General features: G+C 48.6%; 1 protein-coding gene across 1 annotated transcript in view; it reads right to left on the reverse strand.

Annotated features, from left to right (window-relative positions):
* Positions 1 to 14,359, reverse strand: part of CCZ1 (CCZ1 homolog, vacuolar protein trafficking and biogenesis associated) — a 44,384-nt gene extending 30,025 nt beyond the window's left edge. Inside the window, exons 1-3 of the mRNA XM_040440731.1 lie at positions 14,221 to 14,359; positions 10,994 to 11,084; positions 1,576 to 1,673 (exon numbers count right to left, since the gene is read on the reverse strand). Of these exons, the coding sequence (XP_040296665.1) occupies positions 1,576 to 1,673; positions 10,994 to 11,083 (188 nt within the window). The 5' untranslated portion in view covers position 11,084; positions 14,221 to 14,359. The remainder of the gene's footprint in view (positions 1 to 1,575; positions 1,674 to 10,993; positions 11,085 to 14,220) is intronic.
* Positions 14,360 to 18,533: the final 4,174 nt, after the last annotated feature.

Here is an 18,533-nt window from a genome sequence, read left to right on the forward strand (position 1 = left end):
ATAGCCGGCACCCGACCTCTATGACAGGGAGCTGCGATCAGCCGCAGTTAACCCCTCAGGTGCGGTACCTGAGGGGTTAACTGCAGCGGATCGCAGCTCCCTGTCATAGAGGTCGGGTGCCGGCTATTTGATTCCGGCACCCGCCTCCTGTATTTGTATTAACAGGTCAGTTATCTTCATTGGTGGCACAGTGCGCCCCCCTTCCCCCCAACACCCCAGTATAATAAACATTGGTGGCGCAGTGCCAATGAGGGTTAAAAAAATAAAATAAAAAACTCACCTCCAATTGATCGCGCAGCTGCCGGTCTCCTGGTCCTTTCTTCAGGACCTGTGGTGACGTCACTGAGCTCATCACATGGTCCATTACCATGGTGATGGATCATGTGATGAACACAGTGATGTCATCACAGGTCCTTTGACAGGTCCTGAAGAAAGAACAGGAGACCGGCAGCTACACGATCAATTGGAGGAGGTGAGGTTTTTTTTATTTATTTTTTAACCTCAATTGACCTTCTACTATGCATTCTGTATTAAAGAATGCTATTATTTTCCCTTATAACCATGTTATAAAGGGAAAATAATACAGTGAATAGACTTTCATCCTAGCAACAATGCGTGAAAATCGCACCGCATCCGCACTTGCTTGCGGATGCTTGTGATTTTCACGCAGCCCCATTAACTTCTATGGGGCCTGCGTTGCGTGAAAAACGCACAACATCCATCTTGTATCTTTTTACACATTTTTACCGGTCTGCGCATGCGCAGACTGGAAGGACGGATCCAGCATTCCGGTATTTTGAATGCCGGATCTGGCACTAATACATTCCTATGGGGAAAAATGCTGGATCAGGCATTTAGGCAAGTCTTCAGTTTTTTTCGCCAGAGATAAAACCGTAACATGCTACGGTTTTATCTTTTGCCTGATCAGTCAAAATGACTGAACTGAAGACATCCTGATGCATCTCCATTCAGAATGCATAGGGATATGCCTGATCAGTTCTTTTCCGGTATAGAGCCCCTGTGACGGAACTCTATGCCGTAAATGAAAAACACTAGTGTGAAAGTACCTAAAAATATTAAGTTTAAATCCCCCCCTTTCCCAATTTTACATATCAAATATATAAACAATAAATAAATAAACATATTACATAGTGCTGCGTCCGAAAAGTCCAAACTTTTAAATTATTAAAAAATATCTCCTTTTTTGGGTGTTTTTTTTTTTTTTTTGCGTGGTATTGAGTATCGCAATACTTCTTTATGGTGACGAAAGCAAATCAAAATTTTGGTATCGAAACAACCCTACGCCGATCTGATCGGCATAGCGTTGTCACGATACCCAAATTTTGATTCGGTTTCGATTTGGCGACTAAAAATGTAATTTGGCTCCTAAATTTTTCAGTTCAGGAGCCAATGGCTACTAGGTATTTTTTTTTAGTCTGGAGCACTGCTAGAACGTCCATTCCAAATATTTCATAGGAAGTCATCAAAAATGTCCTGAGATGGAGGATACAGATTGTTTCATGGCCGCCTCTGACCAGTCCCATGTACTGCAGAACGAGGAGCATGCTCTGTTACCTGGTAAATTGCACTATTGCTTCACACAAGCCGACATTTTTGATTTTGTCATTTTTCTCAATTTCGCTTGGATGATAAAAAAGAATCTTTTTCTCTTCCTGCATAAAGAAAATACAAAAAAAGAAAATGTTAAAAAAAATAAATTAAAAACTAAGTTACAGTCAAAGTTCATATATTAAATGCTATGAACCCCACTGTGGTTGAAATAAAAGATTACTTTTACATATATTTTAAAAAAAAGTTGCACTAAGTTTCATTCCTTTATTCATTTTCAGACCACCTGACATTCGGTCTGCAACCTCTTCAGACTTTTCCGATGTGGGTGCATCCCTCCCAGTAACACAAGCTCGATCTGTGTGTCCAGGATGCCGCTGCCTTCCCCCTGCAAACTGCTTGTGTGCGCGCTCCTCCCCATCTTCAGCCTGTGTGAGCTGCCCTCTTTGGATCCTTCCCTCACTTTGGTCTGCCCTGTACAACCTCCTCCCCTCCCTGCTATCTCTAAGGCCTCTTTCACACGGGCGAGATTTGCGCGCGAGTGCAATGCGTGAGGTGAACGCATTGCACCCGCACTGAATCCGGACCCATTCATTTCTATGGGGCTGTGCACGAGCGGTGGTTTTCACGCATCACTTGTGCATTGCGTGAAAATCGCAGCATGCTCTACTTTGTGCGTTTTTCCCGCAACACAGGCCCCATAGAAATGAATGGGGCTGCGTGAAAATCGGAAGCATCCGCAAGCAAGTACGGATGAGGTGCGATTTTCACGCATGGTTGCTAGAAGATGATCGGGATGGGGACCCGATCATTATTATTTTCCCTTATAAAATGGTTATAAGGAAAAATTATAGCATTCTTAATACAGAATGCTTAGTAAAATAGGGCTGGAGGGGTTAAAAAAAATATAAAAACTAATTTAACTCACCTCATCCACTTGTTCGCGCAGCCCGGCTTCTCTTCTGTCTTCTTCTTTGCTGTCCAGGAGGAAAAGGACCTGTGGTGACGTCAGTGCGCTCATTACATGGTCCATCACATGATCCATCACTATGGTGATGATCATGTGACGGACCATGTGATGAGCGCAGTGACGTCACCACAGGTCCTTTTCCTCAAAAGAAGAAGAAAGAAGAGAAGAGAAGCCGGCTGCGCGAACAAGTGGATTAAGGTGAGTTTTTTTTTAACCCCTCCAGCCCTATTTTACTTTGCATTGTGATAAGGGAAAATAATAAAATCTACACAACACCTAACCCAAACCCAAACTTCTGTGAAGAAGTTCGGGTCTGGGTACCAAACATGTCGATTTTTCTCACGCGCGTGCAAAACGCATTAAAATGTTTTGCACTCGCGCGGAAAAATTATCCCGCGACGCACCTGCATCTTATCCGGCCCAAACCCATGACGCCGTGTGAAAGAGGCCTAAGGCCTCATGCACATGCCCGTATCCAATTTGCGGTCCACAAAACATGGATCCACAAAATACAGATGACGTCCGTGTGATGTTCGTGTTGTGTCCGGACCTACTGATTTCAATGGGTTGGTGGTCCGCATTTTGCAGCCAAGAATCGGACAAATGCTAACTTTTTGCGGAACGGACAAGCAGATGCGGACACTACACGGATGACATTCGTGTGCATTTTTTTTTTGCATGCTCATAAAAATGAATTGATCCATATGCAATCCGCAAAAAAATGCAGATCGGAAAAGGATACAAAATACGGTCGTGTGCATGAGGCCTTACACAGAGGAGGGAGGGGGAGAGCAGGGAGAGCCATCAGAAACAGGAGCTGAGCTCTGACAGAATTCTGTCAGATTCAGCATCACCAGAATAAGGGCTCATGCACACGAACGTATGGGTTCCGTATTACGGACCGCACATGCGGATCCGCAATAAAACGGACAACATTCCGTGTGCATTCCGCATAACGGATGCAGACCCATTCACTTGAATGGGTCTGCAAATCCGGAGAGGTGGAGCGTTGCGGAACGGAAGCACGGAATGGAATCCCACGGAAGCACTACGGTGCGCTTCTGTGGGGTTCTGTTCCGTACTTTCGTTCCGCAAAAAGATAGGACATGTCCTATCTTTTTGCGGAACGAAGGGATGCAGACCCATTCAAGTTGAATGGTCTGGATCCGTCCCGGAGGTTTCACGAACGTTCTCCGTGCATTATGGACCGCAAATTGCGGCCCCAATGCACGGAACGGAACACATACGTTCGTGTGAATGAGCCCTAAGACTACTTTCCCATCTACATTTTTCTTTCAGGGTTTTGAAATCCGGCACAGGCTCTCAAAACCAGAGGAAAACGCTTCAGTTTTGTCCCCATTCTGAACAGACTGGAACGAAGTGCATCAGAATGCATTCCGTTCCGGTTTGTTGCGTTATGTGATCTGACACAAAACCGCTGCAAACTGCGGTTTTGTGTCCGGTTTGCAAAACTGAACAAGCCGGATCTGGCACTAAAAACAATGTAAGTCAAATGGAGCAACTTTGCAAATATTCTTGATCAAGAATATTCCACCGTTTTGTATCGGTAGTATGATCGCAGGATGGAACTATCAAAGGTTTCGTTGTAGTCTGTTACCATGGAGACGCATTGGTCTTCGCGGGAGCTGTAGATGCAACAAACGTAAGGCTAGGTCTACACGACGACATTTGTCGCGCGACAATTTTTATAATGGTAGTCTATGGTGTCGCAATGCCACATGCATCTCAAATGGATTTTTTGCGACTGTCGAGTCGCAGTCACAGCGCGACACCATAGACTACCATTATAAAAATTGTCGCGCGACAAATGTCGCCTTACGTTTGTTGCATCTACAGCTCCCGCGAAGACCAATGTCGCGCGACATTGGTGCGACAAATGTCGCCGTGTAGACCTAGCCTAAGACGTTTTGTAAGGGGAGCATATCCTTCAATGAGAACTACAGCATAGATCCTGATAAGATATAAAGTAATTAGCACACGGGGGCTGTAATCAGTAACATCACATGATATGACTCCCTGGCTCGCTGAGGGTTTATTATGTTATTACGCTCATATTAAACTCACAAGGTTTTCTGCCTTTTTAGACACAATTATTCCTTTGTATGTGGATTTTGTTTTCAAAGTTCTGCCAGAAATCTATTTCATGGTCTTCTAACCAGAAGACCTCTGTTTGCTTGAACTTGTTCAGATATATAGTATATCAAGAGGCCAGTTTTATCTCTATACTGTGCAAGTTGTTTTTTCTTTTATTTACATACATGCTGTTTAGTATTTATCCCATTCGAAACCGGGCCACTCACTTTTGAGTTGAGTTTTCATTTTTATCCCACTTTCCAAGAACCGTAACTTTTTTACCTTTCCATTTTTATTTTTTCTGTTTTTCACTAGTACAAGTTGTATTTAGTAATGGTACCATATGTTGTATCGGAAAAAAAGTCTTTGTGGGAGTAAACGGAAAAAAACCAAGATTTTTGTATAACTTACAAGTAAAATCTCTTTCTCGCCCATTTCCTTGGGGGACACAGGAGACCTTGGGTATAGCTCATCTCCCTAGGAGGCGTGACACTAAGTGAAAGCTGTAAGCCCCTCCTCCACAGCTATACCCTCAGCCTGGAGAGAGAGACTGCCAGTTGCGTGTCCAAGTAGTGAGAAAAGGCAATGACCAACAATGTGGAACCAACCAGCCAACTACCCAACGGGGTAAACAAAGTCTGTAACCATGTAGAAAAAACTAATGAATGGGTGGGTGCTGTGTCCCCCAAGGAAGAGCGAGAAAGAGATTTTACTGGGAAGTTATACAAAAATCTTGTTTTCTCGCCCATTTTCACAGGAGACCTTGGGACGTCAGAGAGCAGTCCAAGAGGGGAGGGACCACAGCTCCAAGGCGAAGCACCTGTAGGCAACAAGGAACTGCTGCCTGCAAAAACCAGACGGCCCAAGGCAGCATCCGCCGATGCATGAGTATGCACCCTGTAGAACTTGGTAAAGGCGTGCAAGAAAGACCAGTGGCCGCCGTGCACAAATGTTCGGCTTAAGCCCGATGTCTCTGGGCCCAAGAGGCACCGACCGCTCTGGTGGAATCAGCGGCGTCACCGAAAGGCGGAACCTTGCCCCTGGTGCAGTTGATGAAGCGGCCGAAAGCTACCTTGGAGGCCAGCAACCCTATGCGCGGACCTTCCGTTACCACAAAAAGAGTCAGAGCGCCGAAAGGATGATCTCCAAGTAAATCTTCAAGGCCCGAACAACGTCCAAGCAGCGCAGTGTCCGTTCCCAGGGGTGGAAAGGACGATGGCCTCGTCGAGAAGAAAGGCAGATACCACCGTCAGAAGGAAGGAACGGGATGGAGAACAGCCTTGTCGTGGGGAAGGACAGAAAGGCTCGGAACAAGAAAAAGTCCCAGGCCGACTGGAGAAAGGACCGAACCGTGGGGAGAGAAAGGCGGAGTAGGGGAACGCCCCGCTTCCCACAGAACCGCAGGTAAGATCTCTAAGTCCGATAATAGATCCTGGAAGAAGCACGGCCGAGAGCGAAAACCAGCGTGCCCGCTGGAAATCGCCTAGGCAAGCGAGGAAAAAGAAACGACGTGATCAGGTGCAGACCAGTAGCACGGGCGGAAGAGTCCAGCAAAGATGGTCCATCGGCCCACGAGCAACTTCATCCCGTAGCCACCCGGAGTGGGGGAGCAGAAGAGCGGATGGAAGGAACCGAAGGGGTCCGTCCAGTAGCCGACAGATGCCAGGACAAGTCAGGCTAAAGTCCATGTCGATGGTGCCACCGGATGAAGGGGTTCTTCCATTCCTGTGAGGGAGATTTAAGGACAATCATTGACCGAAGAGCAGTCCTCAAGCAGAGACAACAGCAGGAAGGGATGAAGATGGCCTTGCTGTAGAAACGCAATGCGGCTACCCCCAGTACAACAGGAAGATAGTAGTCGCGGAACAAAAAACAGCAGGTAATGCAGAGACAACTAACCTTGAGACGGATGAGGTATAATTGAGGGCATCATCACTACCTCAGACCTGAGCGAACGGATTACCAGTACAGGGAGTGAGAGACTACGGCCTACCATTTAAGGGCCAATATGGCAAGGAATAGAAGGTAAGTGCCGGAAGCGCTACCGTTACCACTGTAGAGACCCAGATTCAAGCCTGGGGGTCAACTTACCGAGAAGGTAAGTTTACAGCAGAACCCCCCGCCTAGAACGGAAAAACGCAATCTGTCACCTAAGCGTGAGGACAGAACGCGGTAGGCACGGTAAGTGGGCACACGGCCAGTACAGCTAGTGTGAGCGAGGGAGACGGTCCAAGGTCACAACAGGAACTCCGGAACCATCCAAGTCAACAACCATACTCTCCCGAGGAGAGGGCTGTGAAGGAACAGCCTCTGAAGCCTGACCAGGCCAGAAGCCACATCGGAGGGATATGCTCTGAGCAGGAGCCAAAACAGAGCCAACGAGAAGAAGCAGTCGAGGCAGACGCCGGCATAACCCCTCCAACCAAAAGGAGGAGTGGGTAACAGGGTAGTCAGAGTAGGACAGCTCAAAGGCAGAACACCTTTGGGTGACCTTCCAAAGGAGAGCGACCCGAACCTGGCAGCAGAGCGGCACTAAAGTGCAGAGGGCGCCTATAGGAAGGACTCATACCACACCACATCCGAAGAGGAGGGAATGGTAGTAGTGGAGGGAACCGTAGTCCCGACAGAGCCAACGTAGCATTCGAAGGGCGCTGCAGACAGCCCTCTAGTCCATGGGAAACGCGGGAGGAAGGGGGACATACGTACGGTCAGCCCCGTAAGCAGTGAGAATGCCAACCCACCTACGGGAGGAGAAGGCATATACGGCCCATACAATGCACAGAGCGCGCATGAATGTTCACCCACTGTAAATATTCACTCTGGGAAGGGGGCCATCGACAGAGCCCCACAGTATCTACAGAAGTGCAATATGCCGCCTGGAAGGGAGTCCTGCACAAGACTAGTACAGTATGCGATGGAACGCAAGCAGTCCGCCTAGAAAAGGGGGATATGCACCTGGCTGACACTGCATTCGGCAAGAGTGTAAAGGCCCGTCTAAGAAGGGGGTGATGCCCAAGACCAGTACCGACTTCAGAGAAGTAGGGCAAACCATATTCCGCCCAGAAGGGGGTCATGCACATGGCCGCACTGAATCCAGTAGGAACGCAGGAAGTCCGCCTGGGGAAGGGGACATGCACATGGATACCATCGCATTAAGCGATAGTGTAATAATCCACCTAACACCGTATCCCGTGAGAGTGCAACTACCCCGCCAATGAAGGGGGACATGCACGAGGCCAGCACAGCATGTACAAGGTCAGCCTTGAGTCCGGTGAGTGTGCAAAATTCCGCCTATGGAATGAGGGGCGGTCATGCACATGGCCAGCACCGCATCCAGTGGGAGTGCAAGCACCCCGCAGATGGAAGGGGTCATGCACATGGCCAGCAACGTACCAGCGAGAGAACAAACACAGGCAGTGAGAGCGCATTATGCCGCTTAAGGAAAGGAGGCATGCACATGGCCGGCAGCGAATCCAGTGAGAGTGTATAATTCCGCCTATGGAAGGAGGTTGTGTACATGGCCAGCACTGTAGCCGGTTAAAGTGCAGTATTCCGCCTATGGAAGAGGGTCATGCACATGGCCAGCCCGCAGCCAGGGAGAGTGCAGTAGTCCGCCTAGGAAGGGGGGGGGGGGGTCATGCACAAGGCCAGTACCGTAACCGGTGAGTGCGGAATTCCGCCTATAGAAAGGGGACATGCACCCGGTCGACACTGTACTCGGTGGCGGGGTGCAAGATTCCGCCCAGGGAAGGGGGCATGTACTTTAGCCAGCAATGTGTCCGGGGAGCGCAACATGCCGCCTATGGAAGGGGGGGGCATGCACATGGCCAGCTCTACCGAGATCAGGCTGCAGCGTCCAGCGCAGCCAAGAATTCCATAGTGTACAAACTTGATTCCTTTTTTTTTTTTAAAAAGACACAGCCTCTGAGAGGTAGGAAGGGGCCACCATACAGGCCCATGAGGAAGGCCCGGATCTCAGAGGGCCTCCTCTATACGGGAGCCGGCCCATGGAGATGGCCAGTACCTAAGGGGTTAACTGGGATCAGGCCTGAGGGCGGCGCAGCGATCCCCTGGGGGAGGAGGAACCTCCAGGCGGGAAGAATTTGCGCCTGGGAGAAGTTCCCTCCCCCTGCAATTAAGGCAGGAATTGCGGCCTAGTAGGCCGTGAAGCCGAGGCCTAAATTTGCGGCGCCCGGCCGACCGGGATGTACCCGCAGTCGGCCGGGTCCTGGAGAGACCCGAACCGGCGCGAAGGTGTCCGCATGTACATTCCGGCCGGGGGTGCCCATTCCGCGGGCCGGAAGAGTCAGGGGGCCCGGAAAAGATGGGCCGGAATTGCGGCATAGTAGGCCGCAAAGCCGGGGCCTAAATTTGTGGCGCCCGGCCGACCGGGAAGTACCGACGGTCGGCCGGGGTCCGGGGGGGACCCGGAGCGGCGTGAAAGCGCCCACATGTAAATGCCGGCTGCGAGAGCTCACCCCGCGGCCGGAAGAGTCAGGCGACCGGGAGCCCGTGAATCCCCATAGCAGGGGCGGGCAGAGGAGGGTTTGGGGCAGTTTGGCGCGGGCCTTCCGGCCCTGCCGCAGGAAAAGAGGCAGAGCGGCTATACCATGGCTGCCGCGGAGGAGCGGTGAGGTGACCGCCAATGTCCCATGGAGGTAGGGGGCAGGAGGGGAGGGGAGCTTGGATTGCAGCCCTTGGACACCCCAGGAGCCAGCCTGCCCGAGTATGCCCCCTGTTATCAGCCATTTCAGGGCGTTGGGCGTTGGGCTGGAGAAGCCACTCTCTCACCATCAGCCGTCTTCACCCTCGGTCCGTTCCAGCAGGGTCGCCCCTTCAGTTACTGGCACCGTAGTGGCAGGACGCTGGAAGAGGGACTTGGCGTGCGGGCGACCCTTGCGCTGGCGGGATGCAGGGGAGCTGGGCTGCCCTGGTCCACCTTGCCTTCTGTGGGGGAGGCAGCAGTGCGGGTGACAGGCACTGGCGCAGCTCAACCCCGGGAGAAGCAGAGAGGTCTAGTGCGTCTCTGTTGTCCCTGAAGAGAAGAAGAAAAAATAAAATAAAAAATTATAAGGAGAGAAAAAAAACAGCCCTGTCTTGCCTCCTTGGACACTAAGCAAAAACTGGTAGTCTCTCTCTCCAGGCTGAGGGTATAGCTGTGGAGGAGGGGCTTAACAGCTTTCACTTAGTGTCACGCCTCCTAGGGAGCTGATCTATACCCAAGGTCTTCTGTGTCCCCCAAGGAAACTGGGCGAGAAATAAGTAATTACGCCATTGTTTTTTTTTTGTTTTTGTTTTTTATACCTTATTCTGTGGGTCAGTACAATGACAGTGATGTCACATTTATACAGTTTTAATTATGTTTTGCTATTTTAAAGGGTGTCTGTCACTAGAAGTTTCACTATTAAACTGGCTGCACCTAACTCTGCTATTCTTGTGATTATTCGTGCCCCCGTTACTGCAGAATTCTTACTTTTATAATATGCAAATTACCCTCTAGACGCGGGGGGGGGGGGGGGGGGGGGGGGGTAATATTGCTCCTGCTCCTAGAGGCTCCATTCTCCCACCTCATTACACACCCTCCAAGTCTTCATTAACAGGGCCAGGCAGCGTTCGCATCCTCCTGCCGCCCCTGTGTGCCGGGGAAATCTCGCACCGTTCAGTATTCGGTGCAGGTGCGGTGAGGGAAGGACACTCGCTGGCTGCCAGCTTCCTCTACTTTCACACTCCGTCATGGACCTGCACAAACGCATCCGTTCAGAGAATACAACCGCCTGCATCCATTCAGAATGGATCCGTTTGTATTATCTGTAACATAGCCAAAACGGATCCGTCTTGAACACCATTGAAAGTCAATGGGGGGCGGATCCGTTTTCTATTGCGCCAGATTGTGTCAGTGAAAACGGATCCGTCCCCATTGACTTACGGATCCGTTTGGCTCCGCATCAGTAGGCGGACACCAAAACGCTGCAAGAAGCGTTTTGGTGTCCGCCTCCAGAGCGGAATAGAGACGGGACGGAGGCAAACTGATGCATTCTGAGCGGATCCTTTTCCATTCAGGATGCATTAGGGGAAAACTGATCCGTTTTGGACCGCTTGTGAGAGCCCTGAACGGATCTCACAAACGGAAAGCCAAAACGCTAGTGTGAAAGTAGCCTTCAACAGACATCTTCGGACGTGGCGATACCAATGATCTTTTTGATGCCGTTTTTGGAGACCTGTACTACTAGCCTAGGAAGAGGCCGCGACGCTCAGCTGATCAGCGTCGGACCACCACTGAGGACTGAGGGTAGGTCATACACCCCTTTAACAAAGAAACAGAAGGCAAAGTAAATTAAAACTAAGTAAAACTAAACTTACTTCTCCTTCCCGGGGACCAAATTTGGGGTTATAGATGAAGAAACTGAGTAGAGATGGGGGATAGTGCTTCTCCTGCACGGCAAAGGCCATCCTGCGGAGAAAGCGAGGCACAGATTAGTAACAGCGCAAGAAATACTTCTTCAGAACTCAGAAAACAAATCTGGTTCCTCAAACGAAAAACACAAGGGAATAAAAAGTGAACCACGCACGCTTCACTAAACTGGCGGAAAGAAGGCGAGCTGCTTTGTAAAGTCATCCAAGTGAATAAGAGCAGTGCTGCAGTTACCCGCACCGTCCACTAAATGGCGCTGTGGAGTACTGGAGCTACTGCAGAAGAGCCGATCGTCGGGGCACCCCAAACATCTGATGTCCTGAGGATAGGCCATCAATATAAAGAGGAGCTGTCCCCTCTCCAGACGGGTCTGCTTTAGTAACTGCTTTCACTCCCCATGTAATAACAATTCTGGAGCCTCTATTCTTAGGACTCTATGATGTGCCATTCCTTTATTATTCCTGCTGGAAGTTATGAATGAATTGCTAGCATTTTTTTTAATGAAGGTCCAGACGGGTGTTACCAGTTGAGTAGTGTGTCCCTGCACAGTCTAACTGTAGGTTCAGGTTTCAGCACAGATTCGGTGCCAAAAACCAGACTCAATCTGCGCTGAAATTGCCTCCCATGGATTTGAATGGGAGGCCGCACTGCAGTTTGCGCGACCGAGGGGTTTACAAGGTACCACGCGGACCCCTCACCAAGCCGCAGCTGGAGCCTACACGCGGTTTAGCTCCATTCAATAGAGCTAAACCTTAACCGGGTCCGCAGGAAAACCTCACGACAGAAACCACTGCGCAGAGGTTTCTGCTGTGGGATACCCTGAGGAGTTTGTCGCAGAATAAATCTTCCGTGCGAACCTACCCTAAGGCCTCTTTCACACGGGCGTCATGGATTTGGGCTGGATAAGATGCGGGCGCGTCGCAGGAAAATGTGCGATTTTTCCGCGCAAGTGCAAAATATTTTAATGCGTTTTGCACGCACGTGAGAAAAATCGGCATGTTTGGTACCCAGACCCGAACTTATTCACAGAAGTTCGGGCTTGGGTTAGGTGTTGTGTAGATTGTATTATTTTCCCTTATAACATGGTTATAAGGGAAAATAATATCATTCTGAATACAGAATGCAAAGTACAATAGGGCTGAAGGGGTTAAAAAAATAATTTAACTCACCTTAATCCACTTGTTCGCGCAGCCGGCATCTCTTCTGTCTTCTTCTTTGATGATGATCTGTGAGGAAAAGGACCTGTGGTGACGTCACTGCGCTCATCACATGGTCCGTCACCATGGTGATGGATCATGTGACAGACCATGTGATGAGCGCAGTGACGTCACCACAGGTCCTTTTCCTCACAGATCATCAAAGAAGAAGACAGAAGAGATGCCGGGCTGCGCGAACAAGTGGATTAAGGGGAGTTAAATTATTTTTTATATTTTTTTAACCCCTTCAGCCCTATTGTACTATGCATTCTGTATTCAGAATGCTATTATTTTCCCCTTATAATCATGTTATAAGGGAAAATAATAATGATCGGTTCTCCATCCCGATCGTCTCCTAGCAACCGCGCGTGAAAATTGCACCGCATCCGCACTTGCTTGCTATTTTCATGCAACCCCATTCATTTCTTTGGGGCCTGAGTTGTGTGAAAAACGCTGAATATAGAACATGCTGCGATTTTCACGCTACGCACAAGTGATGCATGAAAATCACCGCTCGTGTGCACAGCCCCATTGAAGTGAATGGGTCCGGATTCAGTGCGGGTGCAATGCCTTCACCTCACGCATTGCACCCGCGCAGAAATCTCGCCCGTGTGAAAGAGGCCTAACACTATCCAATCAGTGCTGACAGTGTCTGAATGTGCAGGGACACCCCCCCTAACTGGTAAGACCCAGCTGGACTTTCATTGTAAACTGCTATTCATTTATTCATAAATGTAGAGTAGGAATAATAGAGGAATGGCACTTCATAGAGTCATGAGAATAGATGCTCCAGAACCGTTGTTACATGTAAGTATAAAGCAGACGTCAGGGGAGGGGACAGGTCCTCTTCAAAGGGTTGTCTGCAGAATATGGGGGGTCCTTTCACGACATCTCGGGCCCCTCTGCACCCTTTCCCTATAGTGCCATAATGGAACATTTCCATGGCAGTAATTCTAGCAAGAGGGTGGGCTATCCTGCATATGTACTACATGTCTCTGGGCCCCCAGCGATCCCCCGACCAGGGAGCCCCCGTGTCCCCTCTGTCCTGTACATGTCCGTCCACCGCTACATTCACTTGGATGGGACTGGGGGAGCGCTATCTGCAGCAGAGAGATGGCCGCCCCCCTTGTGGTGTCCTGCTCACATACACTGGAGGGCTGCATGTAAGCAGTGCCATACACGGGGGCGCCAGGGGCCACATCAAGAAACACAATCATTTACCAAATCATCAGTGCCGATTCCCCATAGAGCCATAACAATGGACACTACAGCAAAGAGAGAGAACTACAAGTCCCAGCATGTACAGCCAGCAGACAGCAATTTTTATAAAAGATACCAGACATACAACCATATTAACGGGTCAGTAGTTTATAAGGAGAGAACTACAAGTACAAGCATGTCCAGACTGCAGGTATTATAATGGGAGAGAACTACAAGTCCCAGTAAGTGGAAGAACTACAAGTCCCAGAATGTACAGCCAGCAGTTTTTATAAGACACCAGATATACAACCACATTAACTGGTCTGTACATCATAACAAACGAACCACAAGTACCAGCATGTCCAGACTGCAAATATTAACTAGGTCTATAGGCAGAACTACAAGTCCCAGTATGTCCAGACTGCAGGTATTACCAGGGTCTATAAAGGGGGAGAACTACAAGTCCCAGGATGTACAGACTGCAGATAACGCATGATATTCTGGAATTTCAACGGCCAAATCTGTACTGTGCCAAGAGAACTACAATTCCCAACATGCCCATACATACTGTCACGCCGTCAGCGATGTATACAAGGAAGGAACTACAACTCCCAGCATGTTCATTCTGCATAAATGAGCCGACAGTAACCAGTACATACAGCAGCTCGCTCACTGGCCGCAGGGACATGGCGATGTGCTAGTCGGTGCCGAGTAGTGTGCCCCCTGCAGACTAGGACACGGAGAGGCAGCGCCCCCGCCCGCCGCCGTGTGCCCCTCACCTGATCAGCCGCACAGAGCCCCCTCACATATTTTCATAACACACAGGCACAACCAGGAAGAACCTTGCAAGTGCTCCATCTACGAAGGGGTGTCCGCAGCCAGAAAGCGTTTCCAGAGTACAGGTTTTACGGATCATACCATTGCAAACACCCCTCTCCAACTGAATGGTTAAAACCCTAGCGGAGAAGTCGTCACTGGAACAGACCATTCCATGATCATAGGGGTTATTTTAATAGTAAATTATGCACAGTCCGCGGGATTTATTCTTAATTCCCCCCCCCCCCTCAATACTGTCTTTGAATAGGATGTTCTGAAGTAAATCCGGGGTCGCTGCTGATTGGCTGAATACTGCCGGCTAGTTTGTCATCATCCAGAGCCTGGCTCTCCGGAGAGGACATGCTGATGTCATCAGTGGAGCATTATAGCTGTATAATCTACGTGGGGAACCATTCATTTCAATGGGTCTGCAAAAAAAATGGAAGTTACTTTGTGTGCGTTCCGTTTACGTTCTGCAAAAAATAGAACATGTGCTATTGTTCTCCGCATTACGGACAAGGATAGTACTGTTCTGTTAGGGGCCAGCTTGTTCCGTTCCGCAAAATACGGAATGCACACGGACATCATCCGTATTTTTTGCGAACCAAAAAATGTTTTTTTTATTATTTTTTTTTTCACTTTTTTTGCAATCATTTTTTCAAAGAATGTCATATGACCGCTCCATTCCGGGATCTCATAGGGCCCCATAGCAAAGCCTATGATGGACCCCCCTGTACCTAGTGTCAGGCAATGCAGAACATGCGCAATGCCCCAGATTTCTGACAACTTTACCTTTTTTTTTATCAAGTGGAAGACATTTTAATTAAATACAAATTGTAATAAAATTTAAAAAAAGTTGCGTTTGGCCTCACACACTTTTATGTCGGAAAAAGTGGAACAGATGCTTCAGATATATTGCACTCATTCTGACTACTATATCTCTATATATTTACACCAAAAAAATGCTTCTCTTCAATTACAAAGCTAGCTGGCTGCCTGCTGCCACCACTAGGGGGAGCTCAGTGAATAGGATTGAATACAGCTACCTTGGAAGCTGTAATAATCCCCCAGTGGCGTTTTCTCATGGGGAAGAAAAGAACGATTTCCGTGTGGGGCCCCACAGCAGTGGCATGGTCTGCCTATATTGCAGGTACGCCACTGGCACCCTGTAAATCCGCCCATCCTTTAGGAAGGAAGCATGCAGAAATTTCCTGCACTACGAAGAATAGATTGGCTCATGTGAAGTAGACATTCCCATGTATTTGGATGGCGGATAAATAAGTGCGGCGATTGTAACATTTACCGCTAATGACGTGTGAAGCCTGGAAATAATTCCATTAGTCGGAGCCAGTCATTTTTAGCGCCGATGATTGGTCCTTATGATGTCTTCCACATCTGCGTTGAAAGTCAGTCAAAAATGCAAAGCAAGATAGCACAGCATGCGGCACCATGACTGACTCCGTAAAAGAAACTGACGTCCCCCCATCATATTACTGTACACAATGGGGGATATTTATATATATAAAAAAAATGGCTTGCAATCAATCAGATTCCTTCTTTCATTTTTCAGAGCACCTTTGGAAAATGAAAGGTGGAATCTGATTGGTTGCTTATGGGCAACTAAGCCAGTTTTCCTTTACACCAGTTTGATAAATCTTCCTCTCATGTGTCTGTGGCCAGAGTGAAGTAGTCATAGTCAGTAGGCTTCATCTGCGCCCTTGGGTCCATCTAGGGTTGAGCGGTAAACTGGTGTCAACGATATACCACGGTATTAAGAAACAGCAATATGGCGATATCGCTGTTTCCAAATAACCGCTGTATTTGGTGACGTCATAAGAGCGCTCATATGCGTGCTGACCGCTCCTAGATCTGTGTCAGCCCGCCCCTGCATCGTGCATATGCGTGCCGTACATATTACTGCCTGCCGGCTCCTCCTCGCTCCCATATTCAAGTCTCCGCCCACTGGCCGAGCACAGGAGCGAGGCGCGCAAAGTCAGTCAGCAGGCCGTGTCCAAGCCAAGGTGGGGGAAGAGGAGTGAGAGACCCTAACGGCCCGGGTGTCAGAAATAAAGGTTGTACTGTCTATGTCTCCTGCGGCCCTGGCCCTGCCTGCAAGCTGCACTGCACATGGTGGTGGCACTTGATAAACTATAATGTCTCCCTGTGGCCCCCATACAGGAGCAACAAGAAGACATTACTGTATGGGGGCCACAAGACATTATTATACAGATAGCGGAGGGGTTACAAATTGTTGTCCCATACTATATAATGTCACCTTGTGGCCCCCTTACAGTATAGTTCCTAAGTCCAGACAGTATAATGTCTCCTGGTGGTCCCATGCAGTATAGTGACTCTTGTGGCCCACTGCCTGCCGAGCGGCCAGCCCATATAGTATATAATGTCTCCTTGTGCCCAGCTGCCTGCCCATACAGCATATAATGTGTCCTTGTGGCCCCCTTACAGTATAATATGTCCTTGTGGCCCCCATACAGTATAATATCTCCTTGTGGCCCCCATACAGTATAATATCTCCTTGTGGCCCCCATACCATATAATGTCTCCTTGTGGCTGCCCCATACAGTATAACAACTCCTTGTGGCTGCCCCCATGCAGTGTAACATCTCCTTGTGGCTGCCCCCAGTGCTCCATACAGTATAATGTCTTTTTGTGGCTGCCCCAGTGCCCCATACAGTATAACGTCTCCTTGTGGCTGCCCCCATACAGTATAATGTCTCCTTGTGGCTGCCCCCCATACAGTATAATGTCTCCTTGTGGCTGCCCCCATACAGTATAACGTCTCCTTGTGGCTGCCCCCATACAGTATAACGTCTCCTTGTGGCTGCCCCCATACAGTATAACGTCTCCTTGTGGCTGCCCCCCATACAGTGTAACGTTTCCTTGTGGCCCCAAGAGTTTTCTTCTTCTTAGTGGGTATTTATCGCGATATACAGTCAGGTCTATAAATATTGGGACATCAACACAATTCTAAAATTTCTGGCTCTATACACCACCACAATGGATTTGAAATGAAACAAACAAGATGTGCTTTACCTGCAGACTGTCAGCTTTAATTTGAGGGTATTTACATCCAAATCAGGGGAACGGTGTAGGAATTACAACAGTTTGCATATGTGCCCCCCACTTGTTAAGAAATGGGACAGAATAATAATCATAAATCAAACTTTCACTTTTTAATACTTGGTTGCAAATCCTTTGCAGTCAATTACAGCCTGAAGTCTGGAGCGCATAGACATCACCAGATGCTGGGTTTCATCCCTGGTGATGCTCTGCCAGGCCTCTACTGCAACTGTCTTCAGTTCCTGCTTGTTTTTGGGGCATTTTCCCTTCAGTTTTGTCTTCAGCAAGTGAAACGCATGCTCAATCGGATTCAGGTCAGGTGATTGACTTGGCCATTGCATAACATTCCACTTCTTTTCCTTAAAAAACTCTTTGGTTGCTTTTGCAGTATGCCTTGGGTCATTGTCCATCTGCACTGTGAAGCGCCGTCCAATGAGTTCTGAAGCATTTGGCTGAATATGAGCAGATAATATTGCCCGAAACACTTCAGAATTCATCCTGCTGCTTTTGTCAGCAGTCACATCATCAATAAATACAAGAGAACCAGTTCCATTGGCAGCCATACATGCCCACGCCATGACACTACCACCACCATGCTTCACTGATGAGGTGGTATGCTTAGGATCATGAGCAGTTCCTTTCCTTCTCCATACTCTTCTCTTCCCATCACTCTGGTACAAGTTGATCTTGGTCTCGTCTGTCCATAGGATGTTCTTCCAGAACTGTGAAGGCTTTTTTAGATGTCGTTTGGCAAACTCTAATCTGGCCTTCCTGTTTTTGAGGCTCACCAATGGTTTACATCTTGTGGTGAACCCTCTGTATTCACTCTGGTGAAGTCTTCTCTTGATTGTTGACTTTGACACACATACACCTACCTCCTGGAGAGTCTTCTTGATCTGGCCAACTGTTGTGAAGGGTGTTTTCTTCACCAGGGAAAGAATTCTTCGGTCATCCACCACAGTTGTTTTCCGTCGTCTTCCGGGTCTTTTGGTGTTGCTGAGCTCACCGCAGCGTTCCTTCTTTTTAAGAATGTTCCACAGTTGTTTTGGCCACGCCTAATGTTTTTGCTATCTCTCTGATGGGTTTGTTTTTTCAGCCTAATGACGGCTTGCTTCACTGATAGTGACAGCTCTCTGGATCTCATCTTGAGAGTTGACAGCAACAGATTCCAAATAAAAACAGCAGACTGGAAATGAAC

This window comes from Bufo bufo, chromosome 7 (genome assembly GCF_905171765.1).
Source record: "Bufo bufo chromosome 7, aBufBuf1.1, whole genome shotgun sequence".
Classification (NCBI taxonomy): domain Eukaryota; kingdom Metazoa; phylum Chordata; class Amphibia; order Anura; family Bufonidae; genus Bufo; species Bufo bufo.